The 13,066-nt window shown below is 38.2% G+C and overlaps 1 protein-coding gene across 2 annotated transcripts in view; it reads right to left on the bottom strand.

The window, feature by feature from the left end:
- Window positions 1-13,066, bottom strand: part of FGD6 (FYVE, RhoGEF and PH domain containing 6) — a 123,973-nt gene that overhangs the window by 37,056 nt on the left and 73,851 nt on the right. For both annotated transcript variants that reach the window (XM_036250974.1, XM_036250975.1), the window contains 3 exons: window positions 9,755-9,906; window positions 5,116-5,272; window positions 1,819-1,906 (listed from right to left, as the gene is read on the bottom strand). In XM_036250974.1, the coding sequence (XP_036106867.1) occupies window positions 1,819-1,906; window positions 5,116-5,272; window positions 9,755-9,906 (397 nt within the window). The remainder of the gene's footprint in view (window positions 1-1,818; window positions 1,907-5,115; window positions 5,273-9,754; window positions 9,907-13,066) is intronic.

The raw sequence follows: 13,066 nt of genomic DNA, 5'->3' as shown, positions 1-13,066 counted from the left end.
CTCGCAAATCATAGCTTTTAAAACTACAGTTGTCTTTTGCCACTAAAAACAGTACTTCATGAGACAGCTGTAGAAGTAGCCTAAGCCATTCAATAGCTCATTTATGATACAGCACTGAATTTATCTAGCAAAAACACAACACATGCATGGGTACTTCCTTTTGTCCTGTGTATTCTAAATCTCGTCCAAAAGCAGAGGAAAGAAAAGTACAGATGGACAGGATATCCTCAAATTATTTGGTTTTCCTTGTGTCATTCCAGAGAAAAAGTCAGAGTCCAATTCACAGTCAGAAATTCAAATTAAGCAGAAACATCTAGGGCTGCAAGTCCTGGGGCTGCAAGGCTGGCTTTCCTTATCAGAAGTTTGTTCTTCGCAGGCAGGCTTGGAAGACCTAAAGCTTTTGCCTAAAGGGGAATTGGGAAATCCTGGCTTTCTAGGATTCACCCACTGCATTCAGTACAGCCCTTGGTTTAAAGAAAAAGAGATTAGATTAAGGATGAAACCATGCACTCCATTTCTTAAAATAACTGATAGGAACCAAGAACTTCAAAATCTATTTTCATAAAATGACAACAGATAAAACCATGGGGAAAAAAAAGAGAGAAAAAATAAAAAAGGAAAATAACAACAATAACAAAAATGACAACAGATCTGAATTTAGAGTTGTGGCATTTCAGTGTTCTTATCCATTTTGACGCAATTCTTAAGGCACATCATGCATGTATATTAAGTCACTGCACATCCAATCCATTTCAGCAAATACTCCAGAGGACCTAGTCGTATGTGTTAGGTACTATGCTAGGTACTGAGATTATACTGTTTTGTGATACCAAACCACTTAATCTCAAAGCTTTTTATTTTATCTATGTAAATAATATATTGAGATATATGCATGACTATGGTGAAGATTTAAACAGTCAATGAATATAATGTCCTCAGCACAATTATGCTTTCACTTAAATCACAACTTTTAAAACATTTTTCTTCTTTTTTTTGTTTTTCCTCCTTTTTACTATTAGAGTGGAAACAAGACAAACACAGTCCTGTAATCTTTTTTTCTTCTTTATTGATGTTAGAGAAAGAGGATGAGAGAGGGAGAAAGAGACAAAAACATCAAAGAGAGAGAATATCGACTGGCTGCCTCCTGCATGCCCCACACTGGGGATTTGGCCCACAACCTGGGCATGTGACCTACTGGGAATCGAACCTGCGACCTCTTGGTGCGTGGGTCGATGCTCAACCACTGAGCCACACCAGCCAGGCCACAGCCCTGTAATCCTGAAGCTTACAGTTAAGTAGAAGATATAGACAACAATGACCAGCCATAGGATGATGATGATGAAGTACTACAGTAGCAGCTAGTGCTTACTTGAATACACTATGACCAAAGCACTATTCTAAGAACATAGCTATTAGTCAATCCTTATAACAACTCTCTGAAGTGCCTAAGACCATGATAGTTGAGATATATATATATATATATATATATATATATATATTTATTTATTTATGGGAGTGATCCTCTAAAGCCTCATCGTTGAAGGGCTGGGAAAGTACCTTCTTGGGGTTAATAATATTATTCAGGTAAAATGATGCAGGGTTGTAGGGCTGGGATGGTAAAAGAAGTTCTGAGCAAAAGGAATTAAGATGTATAAATGCCCAAAGCAGATAATGCTCGCAGAGATGACCGAAGAACTAAAACAAGTTATGTTTAGGCAATGTACATGCAGAGTTCTAAGCAATCTTTAAATCCACATACTGGGTAAAGGAGTTACTGCAGTGACAGAAAAAGAGAGGTAAACTGCCAGAGATGCCCACCTGTTAGCAGCAGCTTGTACTGGGGGATCCTCTGAACTGGCTTGAGCAGGTAGTGCTTGAGAGCCAGATTAGCACAGCGTGGGCTCATCTGAAAGGAAAAGGCATCCAATGTAAACACAAGCAATTTTCAGAAGCAGGGGACCCAGATTCAGGTGCCAAGGAAGCCAAATATTAAATAGCAGCAGCTCTGGAAGGACATTCACTGAGAAATTCCTTTTATTTCAAGGCATATCTGCAATGCTGAGAGTGAAACCATAACCAATTCAACACATAACCCACCCTCTGTTTCCATTCGTAAACCTCTCAAATCACTGACTCATCTAGGAAAACTTGTTCACGGCCCTCTAACAGAGGGTGGTGGCTGCAATCTGCATTTTAGGCCAATTAGAGCCCATCCCACTCAGCAGCTGCCACTAAGAAGAGCATTTGCCAATGTATTCATAAATATAAACCCCTCAACCAAGAAGAAAATGCATAGCCCCCAAAATAAGGTGACAGAAATAAAACTACTGGGAATTGGATTCAAATAATAGTTAGAGCCAATCAATATACTCACAATAACAATGGGTGGCAGTGGAGAGAATTGCAGAAATTAAAGATAACCTGAAAAGCAGCCTTGTTAAGCATCTTTTCTCTAATAAGTCTGCAGAATGTAAAACTCTTTCTCAGATGACGGGCTATAAGAGACAGACTCCAAATCACAGTGGATATAGAAACATCTGATCCAGAACAATTTTGACTTGACCAGCAGGGCATTAGATTCTGCCTTTACAGCTGGGTATGGACAACAGACACTTCTGCCCATTCTGAAGCCCCACCCCCATTTTCCAGCACTAGTATATACTGTGAGGTGGTATCAAAATGGCCAAGTGAAAATGTCCCTTATCTGAAGATGTCCTGGGCTTCTTTTTTTTATCCTCACCCGAGGACATTTTTTTCCATTTTTTGTTCAGATAGAGTGGGAGGGAGAGAGAGAGAGAGAAACATCCATGTGAAAGGGACACATGGAGTGGTTGCCACCTGCACAATCCAACGAGGGCCGGGGACAAACTGCAACCGAGGTACATGCCCTTAGTGGGAACCGAACCAGGGTCTCTCTGGACCGCAGGCCAATGCTCTAACCGCTGCGCCAAACTGGCCAGGGGAGTCCTGGGCTTCTTATACAGTTAGGTAAGTGGGGAAGTTTTTTCAGATATGTTGAGACTGTTTTATCTTTTTCTAAATATGCACCTCCAGGAACTGGTACACAAAATAATTATGAAATTATAATGATAATGCATGTTAAGAAAGCATCTATCAGGCAAGCATCATTAATCAAGACAGCTAACTTTCGCCTGCGTTATGCTTTCTTTTGCTGCCAAGACAACATAACAACTCGCTGGACCTGATGAAAACCTGGGTCAGTTATCAGTTCCATAACAATGTACATCACACTTCTGTTCTTAATAGCATGAAGACATTAGCAGAGAGGTAAAAAAAAGAAAAAAAAAAAAAAAGACTACAAACAATTTTAAAGTTTAATTATTTCTTTTTTTCAAAAGACACATGGTATTAATTTAAAATAAATTTAATGTACTTCTACAGGGCCTTAGTTTTTAAAAAATCACATTGTCTTACAATGCTGTTTGAAACCTGCAAAGTAAATTAGAAGTGAGAAAGAAAAGGGGGTGGTTGGTTTTCATGTCAATTGCTTTCTGGCAAACTGTTTTTGGTAACCATTTTACAGACTAAAAATTAATGTGTGATCTGGTTATTCTCTTAATTACTATATAAATTAGAAATCAGCATTATCTTTTTTTCCCCCGAGGAGCTCCAGATATATATATAGAGAGAGATAGATAGATTTACATAGAGAGAGGAAGAGAGAGAGAGAGAAAGATATCTCTTGTTCCACTTATCAATGCATCTCCATTGGTTAATTTTCAATGTGCCCTGGCTGGGGATCAAATGTACAACGTTGGTGTATTGGGGCTAAATTCCAACCAATTGAGTGAGCCACCCACCCAGGGTGAAATCAGCAATATCTTAACACATCTAAAACTTTTCTAGTTTTGTATGTCTGGAATTCACTACAAAACAGAGAAATAATCACTAAAATACATAGTAATTTTACCCAAAATTGGGGTAGGAGACTTACGTATAATTTTATTTAAAAATTAATTTTTTAAAAAGATACATTATAGCCCAGCCAGAGTGGTTCAGTGGTTTACTGTCAACCCATGTACCCAGAGGTCGCCAGTTTGATTCCCGGTCAGGGAACATGTCCGGGTTGTGGGCCCGACCCCCAGTAAGGGCATGCAGGAGGTGGTCAATCGATGTTCTCTCTCATCAATGTTTCTATCTCTGTCTCCCTCTCCCTTCCTCTCTCTAAAATCAATAAAGGAAAAAAAAGTGAAAAAAAAATGCATTATATTATTTTATGACAAATCAAATCAGGCTTGTATTTTCATAGCTTTGAGACAAAACACAAAGCTCTGGCAATAAACATATTATTCATTTTTCTTAACATTGCCACTAAAACTGTGCTATTTATTTGTCTAAAGAAAAACAAACTAGCCCTGGCCGATTTGGTTCAACGGTTGGAGAATCGGCCTGTGGTCCGGAGAGACCGGGTTCGATTCCCGCTAAGGGCACATACCTCGGTTGGGTTGTGTGGGTGGCAACCACTCTGTGTGTCCCTTTCACATCGATGTTTCTCTCTGTCTGTCTCCTTCCCACTCTATCTGAACTAAAAAAAAAAAGGAAAAGAAAAACAAACTATTTCCCATCCACGATTATAGATCTGTTAGAAGAATAAAGGGAAAGCTGAGTTAAAAATAAGACATGTTCCGCAGAGTAGTCAAACTCATAGAGACAGAAAGTAGAATGGTGGATGCCAGGGGCTAAGGGAAGCAGAGAATGGGGAGTTAGTTGTTCAATGGGTATAGCTTCAGTTTTTCATGATGAAAACAGTTCTGGAGGTTGGCTGAATAACAAAGTAAATGTACTTAACTCTACCACATGTACACTTAAAAATGGTTAAGATTGTTAAGTTACATTTTATGTGTATTTTACCACACACACACAAAAGAGACATTAAAATATTCCAATGCACAATCACAGATTTACAAAATTAAATCTTGCAGACACTATTTGAATTCTCACTGTTTAATTTGTTCAACTCCCTCTTTGATTTTGACGGGATTATATTTTAATATCTTTTTGTTTGCAGGATTTATTTTCAGTGACTACAAACTATTAAAACTCTAAAAGCAAGCAAACAAACAAAAGTTCAACATTAGATGGTAGCAAAAATACCTCAAATTCTCGAACAACAGAAGCAAAACCTGGGTTTTTCTTGCACTGCTCGTCCAGCAAAGCTATATTCTTATCAAATTCTTTGATGTACGTGGAGTACATTTTTAGATATGGCCCCTTCTTTACAAAGATATCAGCAATTCTCTGTTGTTCCGTCCTAAAGATAGAGAAGAGATATACAAAAATAATAGTCATTAATGTATGCAAAACATATCCAATGAGCAGAGTCCCATATTCAAGCTATCAGCTTCTCTCTTTTCTCTTTCTGTGCTACACACCCCCAAATGCCTACCTGCTCCTCACCATTTCCAATGCCACCACCACATCTTGCCTGGACTCTGCCAGCAAGATGGTCTCCCTGCTTCTACCACCTCATTCTTCTGTGCATCTAGAGACTCTAAAATCATGTATCAACATCATGTGACTTCCAATGGCCCCCTTGGCTCTTAGCAAAAAAAATAAACTCCTTCTCTGGGCTTACAAAGCCCCACAGGTGCCACTGCTCCTACTTTTCTGACCCATCTTACTTTTTTTCTTCCTCCTTCTCATTATTCTCCAAACACACTGACCTTCTTCATATTCTTCTGACAAAGAAAGTCCATAACCACTTTCAAAAACTTTTCTAGCCCTGGCCGGTTTGGCTCAGCGGTTGGAGCGTCAGCCTGCAGACCAGAGAGTTCTGGGTTCGGTTCCCACTAGGGGCACGTACCAAGAAAAAAAATCAAAACTTTTCTAATGGTTCCACATGCCTGGAAGAATGGAACCTAGGCTGGCTCCTCCTTTTTGTTTAGATGTCAGTTTCAATGCTCTGCCTTCTTAGAGAGCCTTCCTTGGCCACTCATCTTCACACACTAACACATGATTCTATTTTTACATACATGCAGATCATAAACTGCTTCTATCTAATATATTTTTGGTATGTTTGCCTGGTGCTTCCCCCACTAAAATATTGCTCCATGAGAGCAAGAGGCTTGTATGTTTTGTGTGCTGTGCTATGCCTAGCAGGCTTATAATGCTAACTAGCACACAGTATGTATTCAAAACTTGTTGAATGCAGAAATTAAATATTTTATCAATTGTTATTAAAAGCTAATATATCAAGGATAGAACTCAAATTAGGACACAAAACAAGTCTCAATCAATTTAATAAGATTTGAAATCATGTCAAGCGCCCTGGCCAGTTTGGCTCAGTGATTAGAGTGTCGGCGTGTGGTCGGTTCCCGCTAAGGGCACGTACCTCGGTTGCAGTTTGTCCCCAGCCCTGATTGGTCATGCGGATGGCAGCCACTCTATGTGTCCCTTTCACGTCGATGTTTCTCTCTCTCTCTCTCTCTCTCTCTCTCTCTCTCTCTCTCTCTCTCTCCTCTCCCTCCTACTCTATCTGAACAAAAAATGGAAAAATGTCCTCAGGTGAGGATAAAAAAAAAAATCATGTCAAGTATCTTTTCCGAAGATAAAGCTATGAAACTTGAAAATCAATCACAAGAAGAAACTGAAAAACAAAACATGGATGCTAAATAACATCCACGTTACTAAATAATGAATGGGTTAACAATAGGACCAAAGAAGAAATCAGAAGATACCTTGAAACAAATGAAAATGAGAACACAACAACCCAAAATCTGTAGGACACAGGGTAAGTAGTCCTAAGAAGGTGATTTCATACCAGTACAGGCTTAAAAGCCCAAAGTGAGTAGTAGAAAGAAAATAATAAAGATCAGAATTGAAATAAATGAAATAAAGTCTAAACAAACAACCCAAAAGATCAATGAAACCAAGAGCTGGTTCTTTGAAAAGATAAGACTGATAAATCTTTAACCAGATTCATCAAGAAAAAAGAGAACCTTGGCCAGTTTGGCTCAGCAGTTAGAGCATCAGCCTGCGGTCCAGAGAGACCTGGGTTCGGTTTCCGCTAAGGGCACATACCTCGGTTGCAGTTTGTCCCCAGCCCCAGTTGGGGTTGTGTGAGTGGCAACCAGTCAATGTGTCTCTCTTTCATCGATGTTTCTCTCTCTTTTCTTCCTTCTCTCCCTCCCGCTCTATCTGAAGATGAATGCAAAAGTGTCCTCGGGTGAGGATTTAAACAGAAATGAAAGGGGAGAAGTGTCAACTGACACTAAAGAAGTACAAAACATTGTAAGAAAATACTGTGAACTAAATACCAACAAATTGGGCAATCTAGAAGAAGTGGATAAATTCCTAGAAATATACAATCTTCCAAACTAAATCAGGAAGAATCAGAGAATCTGAATAGACAGATCACAACTAGTGAAATTGAAGCAGTAATAAAAGAAACAAAACCCAAGAAACAAAAGCTCCAGACCAGATAGATCTATAGGTAAATTTCACCAAATATTCAAGGAAGAGCTAACACCTATCCTTCTCAAACTATTCCAAAAAATTCAAGAGGAGGGAATACTCCCAAAATCATCTTACAAGGCCACCATTATCCTAATTCCAAAACCAGATAAGGACATGAAAAAAAAACAAATTATAGGTCAATATCTCTGATGAACACAGATGCTAAAATTCTCAACAAAATATTAGCAAACCAAACTCAGCAATACATTAAAAACATCATACATCATGATCAAGTGGGATTTATTCCAGGGATGTAAGATTGGTACAATATCTGCAGAACAATAAATGTGATATACCCCATAAACAAATTGAAGTATAAAAACCACATGATCATAGCAATAGATGGAGAAAAAAGTGAAATAAGCTAGTCAGACAAGTACCATATGATTTCACTCATATGTGTAATTTAATGAACAAACTGAACTACCATGCAAAATAGAGACAGACTCATAGATAAAGAGCAGGCAGACAACTCTGGTGGTAGGGGTGTGGTGGAGAGTCGTGGAGGGATTGAGCAAAAAAGAAAAAAAGAGAGCGAGAACTCACAGCCATGGACAACTGCGGCGACTGAGGGAGGAGGGGAGTGGATGGAGGTGGAAGAGGGCAGAGAGAGGATAAATGGTGACGAAAAAGTAAAAAAAAATTTTTTTCAAAAAAAAAAAACCAATATAAAAATAAATGTGCCCTGGCCGGTTTGGCTCAGCGGTTAGAGCGTCGGCCTGCGGTCCGGAGAGACCCGGGTTCGGTTCCCGCTAAGGGCACGTACTTTGGTTGCAGTTTGTCCCCGGCCCTGGTTGGTCGTGCGGGTGGCAGCCACTTGATGTGTCCCTTCACGTCGATGTTTCTCTCACTCTCTCTCTCTTCCTCTCTCTCCCTCCCACTCTATCTGTACAAAAAATGGAAAAATATCCTCGGGTGAGGATAAAAAAAAAAAAAAAATAAAAAAATAAAAATAAATGTTATTTCAAAAGTCTACTAACACCAAAGAATATATCTTGATTCAGAAAACCCTAAAACAAAAATATTTCAATAAGCAGAAAATATCTTATCCAAGGATTAGAAAAATTTTGTTGGTAATAAATATAGCTTTTGCCATAATTGTTATTCTAATTGTCTCTTAAGTTAGTCTGTCTCTTAGAAATGCTTAATATTTTAACACAGAACATCTAAAGATCTAAACTTGGGAAAACTTTAGTACAAGCAAAAAAAGATATTTAAGCCTCCATATGCTTGTATAAAGAGGCATATCTTAAATCATATCAGATTATTTTTAAGATAAATTTTGTAAGAATGAAGTATGTACAGGAGCTCTTTAAATAAATTTTCTTTCAAACATGACTTTAAAACTACCTTTTAGTCATTCCTCAGTCCTTAACTCTGCATTACTTTATACTTAAGCTGCAGCTAAGTATTAATTGCTTATCTAGCATATTTTCCCAACAAGCAGAGGCATATTTCCAAAACAGGTAGCGGTGTGGTGTTTTTCTGGATTCTATATAAAAAGAGTTTAGAGGGAAATTGTGATCATGAAAGTTATGTGATACTGTTTTGTTATTCAAATTATCTTGAGTTCTCTATGGACTTCAACAATAAATTCAATCCCTTAGGCCAAACTTTCTACATATTTCCAAATCGGTCACCAAAGTTTTTACTTACTGTCTACACCCAATGGAAGCTGTTGGCTTTTTGGTATCCTTTACCTGTTCTGAAATCTATAGCATCTACAGTGCTGTCAGACACATGTAAATTTTCTAAACCAACCACACAAATCACCAATGTACCTCAGTGAATGGCCTCTTTTCCAAAATGCAAAGGGAGTTTCATGACTTGAAGCTCCAGGAAAGATAGATAACATTAAAAACTGTTTTCCAGCCCTGGCCAGTTTGGCTCAGTGGTTGGAGCGTCGGCCTGCGGTCCGGAGAGACCCAGGTTCGGTTCCCACTAAGGGCATGTACCTCGGTTGCAGTTTGTCCCCGGCCCTGGTTGGTCGTGTGGGTTGCCACTCGATGTGTCCCTTCACATCGATGTTTCTCTCTCTCTCTCCCTCCCACTCTACCTGAACAAAAAATGGAAAAATGTCCTCGGGTGAGAATAAAAAAAAAACACAAAAAAACACCTGTTTTCCAGTGTGAAAATATCAACTAAACTCCCTCAATCTCAAAATCTTGATTATCAAAAGTCACCTATAAAAAGTTAAATTGGCTGATTATGGGCCCTTCTTGCTTATGGCTTCATCTAAAATTGGAAACCCTAGGAAAGCTAGTCAGTCCATTTTTACCAGTTCAGCATTCTCTCCTCCAGTTCCTTCAGGAGATCCCGGTTGAGCTCGTACAGCTGAGGCAAGTAGTACAGGATCTGATTTAGGATCCGGTCCTCAATCACTGGTTTCCCAAGTTGTCTGGAAGCATGGGCTACAGCATCCCGGAAATCCTATTACAGTTCACAAGAGAAAAACAATATACATACACATATAACTTGATTTAAAAAATCTTATTTCCCTCGTCACTGTATACCCTATAACAACATAAACTGCAAAAACTGTGTTCCCCTTATAGAATTCCAAGTTGAGAAGTACTCACTTCCTTCTATCCTACTTACCTAGACAAACCTTTTTTTTTTAAATATGTTTTTATTGATTTTTAGAGAGAGAGGAAGGGAAGGGAGAGGTAGAAACATCAACCAGCTGCCTCCTGTATGCACCCCCTACCAAGCCCAAAATCCAGGCATGTGCCCTGACCCAGAATCGAACAGGCAACCTCTTGGTGCATGGGTTGATGTTCAATCACTGAGCCATACAGGCCAGACCAAAACTTTAAAAAAAACAAACACAAAGTGACTGGGTAGATAATTTGGTTTTAAAGCAGACTGTGTGATACTGCTCTTAAATCTTTTGGTTTGCTCTCCAAACTTAGAAATTATAATAAGAGCATGTCTAGAAATTGTATTGCAACTCTAAGTAACCTAAAAGTATTCCAATACTGCAACATGAACACAATCTATTTATTTTAAAAGCCCTCAGGAAATCTTAATTATATTCTGAAAGAATCCCTTTGTCTACTTTCAGTAATCATTTCCCAACAACTGGAACGTTCTAGATGAGATATGTGGAGGGTGGCATATTCTGGGTAATCAGAGAATACTGGAACTAAGCCCTCACTCCTGATTTACTGTGGTTTTTTTTTTGAGCTAGCTTCATTTTCCTCATATTTTTCATAATTAAAAATAAAGTCAAATGACAACTCATTTCATCTGTACCAAAGTCATTTGAACAAAATGATTTTCTTGCAGAAAGGTTTAATTTTATTGGATATTTTTCATTCACTGCTTAAAACACAAACTGTCCAGAACAGTATATAAGAGGGAAATCTAAGTATGGTTGAAGCAGAAAAGAAAAGTTTCTGAAGAAAATCAGTGACAGTCTCTTAACAATGAATGTAATGTTATGTTCTTTCTGGGTTGCTTTTGTTTTTGTTTTTCAGGGAAGGAAGGACAATATGCCCAGCAGAAAAAAAAGTGTGGCTCAGTTGGTGGAGCGTCATCCCATGCACCAAGAGAATACCAGTTCAACTCTTGCCAGGGCACATGTCCGGGTTGCAGGTTCGGTTGCCAGTGGGGGGCGTGTAGCAGGCAGCCAATGGATGTTTCTCTCTCATTAATGTTTTTCTCTCTTTCTGAAATCAATAAAAACATATTTTTAAAAAAATGCTTTCTCTTCAGACTCCTTTTCAGCTAGGGATGACCATGTACCTATCTAATTTAGCTACTGAGATACAGAGGAAAATTTCTGAGAGGGGCCTTGGGACAATCTTTTTTTTTTACCTTCTAAATTCTGTCACATTTAGGATAATAAATGATTTGTTAAATTTAGTACTTCACCTAGGTATTAATTATATATTACCTAGCAGATAAGCTTTAGAATTTGAAGTCTGGCTTTGCTGTCTATTGTTTAGTTTCAGTATATATACAGTTTACATCCAAATTAAGGTTGTTTTTCCTCTTTGAAAGATTTTTTTTGGCGGGAATAACAAATTACTAGACAATAGTAAGCCATTTTCTGGTGTTGCTCGTAAGTGTACCATATTCTTTTTCTTTTTACCTTTTCACCTCTTTCCCCCATTTCTCCCTCTTACCTGTTACATGGGTGGTTAAACTTTCATTAGACATTGCACCTAAAGCTTTCTACAATGTATTTGGTACACAGAATCAACAGAACATTTTAACTGTGGGCCTTCAACTCTCCCTTCCCTCTATTCAAGCTTCCCAATAATTAACCAAGATTTACACTTAAAAAAAAACTCACATATTCTTTTTCGTCAATTTTTCCATACAAACTATGTATACCCTATTTTAAGACGGGTCCACCCCATCCCACCCCACCCTATCATGTCAAGGATTTGGAAAGGGTGGGGTAAGAGACTGGTATTTGTCTAGATTTCACTATCCTGGGAGGGCAGGCCACAAGATATAAGTAAAACAATAGTGGAATCTGTTCCACAATCCTGAGGATTCAAAAACAAATATTGTTCCTCTTAGAAACAATAGGTTTAATTAAAACCCTAAAGTAATGGTTAGTAAAACAGACTCTCTATCAGGCTTTACCTTCCCTTATCTTTATTTCCAACTGCTTTCCCTTCAGGGATTCACTGGGCAAATCAAATAAACAAAAAAGATACTGATTTCTCCCCTGAGCCTTTTAACACCTGCCTCCAACATACAAATATAACCATAAGTATTTCTTCTGCTTCTTGTGAAGGACAAAAACCTCCTATGTATTAAAAGTACACAAAAGGATCCCTGTCCTAAGGTATGGCTATTTCACACAAGTCACATCCTCTTTTGCTCAACAAATGTTAAAAAAAAAAAAAACGCACACACAAAAAACACCCCTTAACTTCTACCTTAGTACCTGAGACATCTTTATCTGCCCAATAGTCATATTAGCCCAAAGGAACCATCTACTTACACAAGTAGTTAAAGAACTACTTTTACAACTAATTACTGTAATACAAAATAAGAATTCGTAAGTTGTATAAACTCCAATTCAGAAAACCACACACAACAGCTCCAGAAATGAAATGGGTATTGGCCAAATTCCACCTCCTAACAGCTTGCTTCTATCAGCACTCACATTTACTATGAAAAAATAAGACTACTTAACACTTTTGAAAGGCATTAGATTTTTCCATCATGCAGAATAAAATATATCTATATATCACGAATATCTTCCTCAATTGTAAATGTATTCAAAGCACAACAGTTAAACACCTTGTATAGTTATTTTTTTAACCAGTTTAACAATTAATATAATTTAGACACGAGTTCCTTGTTCAGCAAAGCAATAAGCACTGGCCTTTTTGCTAGTAGAATAAATGATGAATATGTTTGTCCCTTGGCAGCAGGATGACTTTTATTTTCCAGTTGGAAGGTATTTCCTCAGTCACGACAGTGATAGTAGACATGAGCTGCTAAGTAGATTAAGGGCCCTGTTTGACACAGCTTTCGCCAGACTCTGCATTCCACACGTCTGCCACCATTGCCAAAAAGGAAACTTGTTTATTTAAGACACATTTAACAGAGACCAGCCAACTCC

The sequence above is a fragment of the Molossus molossus genome, unplaced genomic scaffold (assembly GCF_014108415.1).
Source record: "Molossus molossus isolate mMolMol1 unplaced genomic scaffold, mMolMol1.p scaffold_m16_p_10, whole genome shotgun sequence".
Classification (NCBI taxonomy): Eukaryota; Metazoa; Chordata; class Mammalia; order Chiroptera; family Molossidae; genus Molossus; species Molossus molossus.
Note: the sequence above shows the minus strand (reverse complement) of the source record. Positions and strands in the feature narration are given on the sequence as shown.